The sequence below is a fragment of the Eumetopias jubatus genome, unplaced genomic scaffold (genome assembly GCF_037043125.1).
Source record: "Eumetopias jubatus isolate StellerSeaLion01/CBP00866 unplaced genomic scaffold, mEumJub1_p1.0 scaffold_6, whole genome shotgun sequence".
NCBI lineage: Eukaryota > Metazoa > Chordata > Mammalia > Carnivora > Otariidae > Eumetopias > Eumetopias jubatus.
The window spans coordinates 148245727-148254508 of NW_028274812.1; the positions used below are offsets into that span (position 1 = coordinate 148245727).

General features: G+C 37.8%; 1 protein-coding gene across 1 annotated transcript; it reads left to right on the forward strand.

Annotated features, from left to right (window-relative positions):
• Positions 1 to 2624: 2624 nt before the first annotated feature.
• On the forward strand, positions 2625 to 3572 carry LOC114199744 (olfactory receptor 2J3). Its single transcript, XM_028091743.2, has one exon. It carries the CDS (start codon positions 2625 to 2627, stop codon positions 3570 to 3572), a length of 948 nt encoding a protein of 315 aa, XP_027947544.1.
• The last annotated feature ends 5210 nt before the right edge of the window (positions 3573 to 8782 follow it).

The following is an 8782-nucleotide window of genomic DNA, read 5'->3' on the forward strand; positions in this document are numbered from 1 at the left end:
TCATACTAACTACAAACAAAAGGTAACATCAAGTCTCTCCTATGAAAGACTGAAAACGCACAAGAGAAAAAAGAATCACCTAAGAGAGAAGTGTTTGTGAAAGGTACTTAATTTTTCTAACAAAAAAGAAACATAAGATTCACTAGGCACAGTATATTAAATGATAAGTATTCAGTAGTTTCAATAAATATTCAGAACGCTTCTTGACGTTGGAGAATAAAAATATATGTAGAAATTACAAATTTTGGCCAGAATTCAAATAGTGCCTCAGTTATTGTCCTGGACAGGAGGGAATAATGTGGACACCTTCCTCAGGCCTGTGACAGTACATATTCAGCTTTAAGCCCGATGGTCAGGGTACTTTCTATTTCCCTCCATCCTCATGTTCTTCCTCCTTTGCTCTTTCAAAGATTTTATATCTTCTTTTTCCTAAAAATCCCTCTTTTCAAAGTCACTTCTATTTATACATCCTCTGTGAAACATTCTATCTCTTTCTCCCCACTCCATGTCCAGATCTGTTCATAGGAACTAAGTATTCCTGCTTTGTTCATGTCATGAGTTGATGCATATCCGTGTTTCTCTTTTGTATCTCTATTTGTACCTTAATGTTCAGCTTAGAAACAAGCTCTTAGTGCAAGCAAACAATCAGAAGATAAGGTTCTTTCTACCAGAATATTTAACTGAAGCTCTAGACTTTTCACCCTGGGTACACTAGCCCCCTTATCCGAGGTTTCACTTTTTGCAGTTTCAGTGACCCTGTGATCAGCTGTGGCCTACAGAAGCAGCTGATCCTAGTGGGGCTTCATCAAAGGTCAATAGCAACCCAAAGCTACTTCCCATGCCTGTCATTCATGTCACATCATCTCATCAGGTGGACATCTCATCATCTCACAGCATCACAAGGAGAAGAAGGGTGAGGACCATAAGATATCTGAGAGACACACCACACTCACATAACTGTTACTACAGTCCTTTGCTATAATTGCTCTATTACTAGCTATGGTTAACTCTACTGTGCCTAATTCATAAATTAAACTTTATCATGGGCGTGTATATGCAGGAAAAACAGTGTATATGGGACTTGGTACTATCTGTGGTTTCAGGCATCCACTGGGGGCCTTGGAACATACCCCCTGCAGATCAGGGGGGTCTACAGAAAATAGTTTGAAATCAGTAATAAATTTGATATTGTTCATAGTGACTTTTTGTCCATGTGAGCTTATTGGGATTACAATTATTCTGTTTTTTTTATAATCACATAAATGGAAATAGACTGAAAATGTTGACAAGAAAACTAAAGCTATTCATCAGAAAAAGATTATTTGTTCCATGGAAATTTTCTTCTGTTAGCTATGTTAGGAATTTTTCAAGATACTATTGCCTAGATGTCAGCCTGGGATGGAATGAGTTTTGGACAGTTAAGAAGCTATTTTTCCATAACATGGTAAATATTTGGATAAAATATAAAAGTGAAAAAAATATTTTATATTTACTTTTTGTAATTTTTTATTATGGTGAAATTTCTAATTGTCAGAGAAGTTGCAAAAGTGGTACAAAGAACTACCATTAACCCTTTAAGCAGATCCAGCAATAGTGCATATTGTGCCTAAAAAGATGTTTTCCATCCATCTACCTACCTACCTACTTGTCTAACATCATCTTTTTCCAGACCGCTTGAGAGTAAGATGGAGACCTTTTGTCTCTTTACCCCTAAATACTTCAATGTTTTTTTCCTAAGAATAGGGACTTTATTTTACATAACCACTGTAGACTTCAGAAAACAGAAAATATAGTATGGATACAGTATTATTATCTAATCTGTAGTCCATAGTCAAATTTCTTCAGTACTCTCAATAGTGTTGTTAATGGTTATTTTCCCAGTCCAGGGCCACACACTTAGATAACGTGTCCTTTGCCTTCCTTTATTCTGGATCAGGTCCTCAGCCTTTATTTGTCTTCATTTAACTGAATATTTTTGAAGAGTACAGGCTACCTATTTTGTCCAATTTGTCTCAATTTCAGTCTGTCTTGTGCATGTTCGTTATTAGAATCAGGCTGTGTATTTTTGGCAGGAATGTCACTGAAGTGACGTTATGTTCTGCTCAGAACATCATGTCGGTAGACACATGATTTTAGTTTGTCTCAACATTGGTGATATTAACATTGAGTATTTTTGGCTATGGTGATGTCCAGCACCATTTTCTATTGTGAAGTTTACTATTTTTCATTTTGTAATTAATGAGCAATTAGCGAGGAGGTATTTTAGACCATAGAAATATCCTGTTTCTCATGACATTTCCTTTCACTAGTTTTTAGCATCTATTTATCTTTTTTAACTCTACCATTCCTTCTATACATACTATTAGAATCCTACTGACAGGAATAATTTTTTCTCCACTGATCAATTAATTTCTCTATATTTTTATATATCAATATGAGCTTAGGGATTCTTATTTTTTCAATTCATTAGTATCATAGTTCCCTTAATGTCAAACTTTCCCAGATTTGAACAGTGGTAGGCCTTTCAAACTGGCTTCTATTTCTTTTTCATGTCTCCCTGTGATATATGGAGCATTTTCTTACTTTTTTGAAATGTGTGTGTTTCTTTCCTCTGGTAAAAAGAAATGAATGATGATGGGAAAAATGCAAGTTCTGAAGGCTACTTTGTTCTACTGGGTTTTTCCAATTGGCCTCATCTGGAAGTAGTTCTCTTTGTGGTTATCTTGATGTTCTACTTGATGACGTTGGTAGGCAACCTGTTTATCATGATCTTGTCATACCTGGACGCCCATCTCCACACTCCCATGTACTTCTTCCTCTCAAACCTCTCTTTTCTGGATCTCTGCTACACCACCAGCTCCATCCCTCAGATGCTGGTCAACCTCTGGGGCCCAGTAAAGACCATCTCTTACACTGGTTGCATGATTCAACTTTACTTTTCCCTTGCACTGGGAACCACAGAGTGTGTCCTCCTGGTGGTGATGTCCTATGACCGTTATGCAGCTGTCTGTAGACCCTTGCATTATGCTGTCCTCATGAACCCTCGTTTCTGCCACCTGTTGGCTCTGGCTTCCTGGGTCAGTGGCTTTACCAACTCAGCACTTCATTCTTCCTTTACCTTCTGGGTACCCCTATGTGGACATCACCAAGTGGACCATTTCTTCTGTGAAGTTCCAGCACTGCTGCGGTTATCGTGTGTTGATACCCGTGTTAATGAGCTGACTCTCCTGATCATGAGCTCCATTTTTGTTCTCATACCACTCATCTTCATTCTCAGCTCATATGGTGCCATTGCCCGGGCTGTGCTGAGGATGCAGTCAACCACAGGACTTCAGAGAGCCTTTGGGACATGTGGAGCCCATCTTATGGTTGTGTCCCTCTTTTTCATTCCAGCCATGTGCATATATCTGCAGCCACCATCAGGAAAGTCTCAAGATCAAGGCAAGTTCATTGCCCTCTTTTATACTGTTGTCACCCCTAGCCTCAACCCTCTAATCTATACCCTGAGAAACAAAGATGTAAGATGGGCAGTATGGAGACTCATTGGGAAGAAGAGGCCCTTACACTCATGACCTTCACGAGACAGTGGAGCCCCTCTTCAGCAGAGGCTCATCTGCATCCATCCGTCAGCCACTCTCCTGTTTATTCACTGTGTCAGCACCAGTGTAGCATGTGTCTTGCAAGGCCACAGAGCTCTTGCTCTCAAATATGAATTAAACAGTTTGTCTAAATACCAATTACACACCAATGGAGAAAACAGCCATGTAAAATCAAGATTAAACATCGATATTAGATTTTTTAGTGACACAATAAATAAAACAAAGGTATCCTTTTCTTAATTGAACATTAAGAAATGAAATTTCTATAAGAAGATGATATACATAATTTTTAAAAACCTAGACTGGGGTATTTTAATTTCTCAGTTTTTTTTTTTAATTTCTCAGTTTTAAGGCAGAATTTGCCATAAAATATTTTCTCTTTTTGGTTTAGCTAAAGAAGTAGTGAAATACCTTAAATCTTTTCTGCAACACTGTTAGTCCTTTTTAAATAGTAGTTTATATAGAGAGGAATTTTGGTCTGTATTCTTTAAGACTTCATTATCAATAGTAAGAAAATAAGTTGTATGAATTATAGGAAGAGAGTCTCTGAAGTAATGAAGAAACATAAGTATCTTGTATTTCTCTCTTTCTTGAGGCAGTGGGAAGTGTATAAGGGGCAGAAAACACTTATAGAAGTGGGAGATATGGCCTGTAAGCTAAGGGTCATTATAGGCCAGGTGTCATTAGAAGTGAGTTCTTGGTGGGGTCCCTGGGTTGCTCAATTGGTTGAGCTTAGTTTCAGCTCAGGTCATGGCCTCAGGGTTATGAGACTGAGCCCCGTCAGTCTTTGTGCTCATTGTCTGGTCTGCTTAAGATTCTTTCCCCTTCACCTTCCCTCTGCTCCTACCCCTGCTCCTGTGCATGTGCTCTTTTTCTCTCTCTCTAAAATCAATCAATCAATCAGAGAAAGACAATTATCATGTGGTTTCACTCATGTGGAATATAAGAAAAAAGGCAGAGGATGATAGGGGAAGGGAGGAAAAACTGAATGGGAAGAAATCAGAGAGGGAGCCAACTCATGAGAGACTCTAGACTCCTGGAAGCAAAGTGAGGGTTGTGGAAAGGGAGGTGAGTTGGCATATGGGGTAACTGGGTAATGGGTATTCAGGAGGGCAGGTGATGTGATGAGAACTGGGTATTATACCCAACTGACAAATCATTGAGCACTACACCAAAAACTAGTGATATACTCTATGTTGGTTAATTGAAAGTTAAATAAATAAATAAATAAATAAATAAATAAATAAATAAATAATAAAATCTTACAAAAAAAGAAAGAAATGCCCAAACCAGGCAAAGACCCCATCAAAAAGGAGAATTATAGGGCAATATCCCTGATGAATATGGATTCCAAAATTCTCAACAAAATCCTAGCTAATAGGATCCAACAATACATGAAAAGGATCATCCACCATGACCAATTGGGATTTATCCCCGGGATGCAAGCATGGTTCAACATTTGCAAATCAATCATTGTGATAGGACACATTAATAAGAGGAGAGAGAAGAACCATATGGTCCTCTCAACTGATGCAGAAAAAGCATTTGACAATATACAGCATCCTTTCCTGATTAAAATTCTTCAGAGTATAGGGATAGAGGGAACATTCTTCAATTTCATAAAATCCATCTATGAAAAACACACAGCGAATATCATCCTCAATGGGAAAAAGCTGAGAGCCTTTCCCTTAAGATCAGGAACACGTCAAGGATGCCCACTCTCGCCACAATTGTTCAACATAGTACTAGAAGTCCTAGCAACAGCAATCAGACAACAAAAAGAAATAAAAGGTATTCAGATTGGCAAAGAAGAAGTCAAATGCTCTCTCTTCACAGATTACATGATACTTTATGTGGAAAACCCAAAAGACTCCCCCCCAAATTACTAGAACACATACAGCAATTCAGTAATGTGGCAGGATACAAACTCAATGCACAGAAATCAGTTGCTTCCTTATACACTAACAATGCAACTGTAGAAAGAGAAATTAGAGAATTGATTCCATTTACAATAGCACCAAAATCCATAAGATACCTCGGAATAAACCTAACCAAAGAGGTAAAGGATCTAAACTCTAGAAACTACAGAACACTCATGAAAGAAATTGAAGAAGACACAAAAAGAGGGAAAAACATTCCATGCTCAAGGATCGGAAGAATAAACATTGTTAAAATGTCTATGCTACCCAGAGCAATCTATACCTTCAATGCCATCCCGATCAAAATTCCAATGACATTTTTCAAAGTGCTGGAACAAACAATCCTAAAATTTGTATGAAATCAGAAAAGACACCGAATCGCCAAAGAAATGTTGAAAAAGAAAAGCAAAGCTGGGGACAACACGTTGCCCATTTTCAAGCTATATTACAAAGCCGTGATTGCCAAGACAGCATGGTACTGGCACAAAAACAGACATTTAACCCAGTGGAACAGAATAGAGAGCCCAGATATAGAACCTCAACTATATGGTCAAATAATCTTCGAGAAGCAGGAAAAAATAAGCAATGGAAAAAAGACAGTCTCTTCATTAAGTGGTGTTGGGAAAGTTTGACAGCTATATACAGAAGAATAAAATTTTCCATTTCATTTTTCCCCTTTTCAACTAGTTTCTCATTTTATCAGCTCTTTATCCGCCCCCCAGTCTTTCCCCCACTCCCCTCTTTTAGGTTTTCTTTTATTTAAATTAGATTAGCCAAGGTATCAGCTCTTTATTTTTAAGTCTTTTTTCAACTAACATTTTTTACATTTATACATTTACATTTATATAGATAGATATATTTATAGATATATTTTTATAGATATATTTTAGATATATTTATATAGATATATTTATATTCTTTATATATATTTATAGATATGCCATTTATAGTATATCATATAGTACAGGCTACCTATTTTGTCCATATATTTTATAGATATATTTATAGATATCTATAGATATATTCTTTTTTATAGATAGATATATTCTTCATGTTTGGCTACCTTTCACTCTATTCAATTTTATCTTTGTATACACACACACACACACACACACACACAAACTTTTGCTTTCTTTACAATTTTGGGATTTAACACACAGAACAAAATACACTCAGGGCCAAGTGGATCACCCTGTTTTGTCCATTCTGTGAGATTATATTCTCTCTGGCCACCACCCCCTTTATTTTTCTTTCCCTTTTTTTCCGTTTTCTTCTTTTTCTTCTCTCCTGATTTCTGACCTCTTCAATTTGTCTACTGTGCATTTCGCTTGGGTCGTGGTTGATAACTTTGATGGTGCTCACTCATTCATCCACTCTTCTCTGGGAAAAATGACTAGAGGGAGGAATTCACAGCAAAAGAAAGCACAAGAGGTAATACTCTCTGCTACAGATCTAATTGATATAAGTATAAGTAAAATGTCAGAGCTGGAATTCATGATAACAATTATAAACTTACTAGCTGGGCTTGAATAAAGCATAAAAGACACTAGAGAATCTCTTAGTGAAGAAATGACATCTAATAAAGCCAAATTAAAAATGCTCTACCTGAGATGCAGGCTAAATTGGATGCTCTAAAGGCTAGGGTAAATGAGGCAGAAGAGAGAGAAAGTGACACAAAATACAAGTTGATGGAAAGGAAAGAACCAGAAGAAAAGAGAGAAAAACAACTAATGGACCATGAGGAGAAACTTCGAGAAATCAGTGATGCCATAAAATGAAAGAATATCAGAATTATTGGGCTCCCAGAGATAGAGGAAAGAGAGAAAATGACAGAAGATATATTTGAGGAAATCATAGCTGAGAATGTCCCTAATCTGGATAAAGAAACAGGCATTCATGTCCAAGAGGAGGAGATGACCCCTCTCAAAATCGATAAAAATAGATCAACACCACGACATATAATAGTGAAGCTTGCAAATTTCAGAGATAAAGAGAAAATTCTGAGCAGCTCAAGACAAAAACTCCCTAACCTAGAGGGGCAAGAACATTAGACTGGCATCAGACCTATGCACAGAGGTCTGGCAGGCCAGAAAGGGCTGGCATGATATATTCAGGATAATAATGAGAAAAACATGCAGCCAAGAATATTTTATCCAGCAAGGCTGTCATTCAGAATGGAAGGAGAGATAAGGAGCTTCCAGGACAGACAAACTGAAAGAATGTGTGACCACCAAGCCAGACCAAAAGAAATATTAAGCGGGATCACATAAATGAAGAGAGATCCCAAGAGTAACATAAACCAGAAAGTAACAGAGACAATCTACAGAAACTTTACAGGCAATACAATGGCATTAAACTCACATCTTTCAATAGTTACTCTGAATGGAAATGGGGCAAATGTTCCAATCAAGGACACAAGGTATCAGATTGGATAAAAAAGCAAGACCCATCCATATGCTTTCTACAGGAGACTCACTTTACACCTAAAGATACCTCCAGACTGAAAGTGAGGTGGTGGAGAAAAATTTTTCAGGCCAATGGACCTCAAAAGACAACTGGGGTAGCAATCCCTATATCACGCAAATTGGGATTTTATTTTTTTTAATTTTATTATGTTATGTTAGTCACCATACAATACATCATTAGTTTTTGATGTGGTGATCCACGATCCATTGCTTTCATATAACACCCAGTGCTCCACGCAGAATGTGCCCTCTTTAATACACATCACCAGGCTAACCCATCCCCCCCTGCCCTCAAGAACCCTCAATTTGTTTTTCAGAGTCCATCGTGTCTCATGGTTCGTCTCCCCCTTCGACTTACTCCCCTTTATTCTTCCCCTCCTGCTATCTTCTTCTTTTTCTTTTTTCTTAACATATGTTGCATTATTTGTTTCAAAAGTACAGATCTCTGATTCAACAGTCTTGCACAATTCACAGCGCTCACCATAGCACATACCCTCCCCAATGTCCATCACCCAGCCACCCCATCCCTCCCACACCCCACCACTCCAGCAACCCTCAGTTTGTTTCCTGAGATTAAGAATTCCTCCTATCAGTGAGGTCATATGATACATGTCTTTCTCTGATTGACTTATTTCACTCAGCATAACACCCTCCAGTTCCATCCACGTCGTTGCAAATGGCAAGATCTCATTCCTTTTGATGGCTGCATAATATTCCATTGTGTATATATACCACAGCTTCTTTATCCATTCATCTGTCGATGGACATCTTGGCTCTTTCCACAGTTTGGCTATTGTGG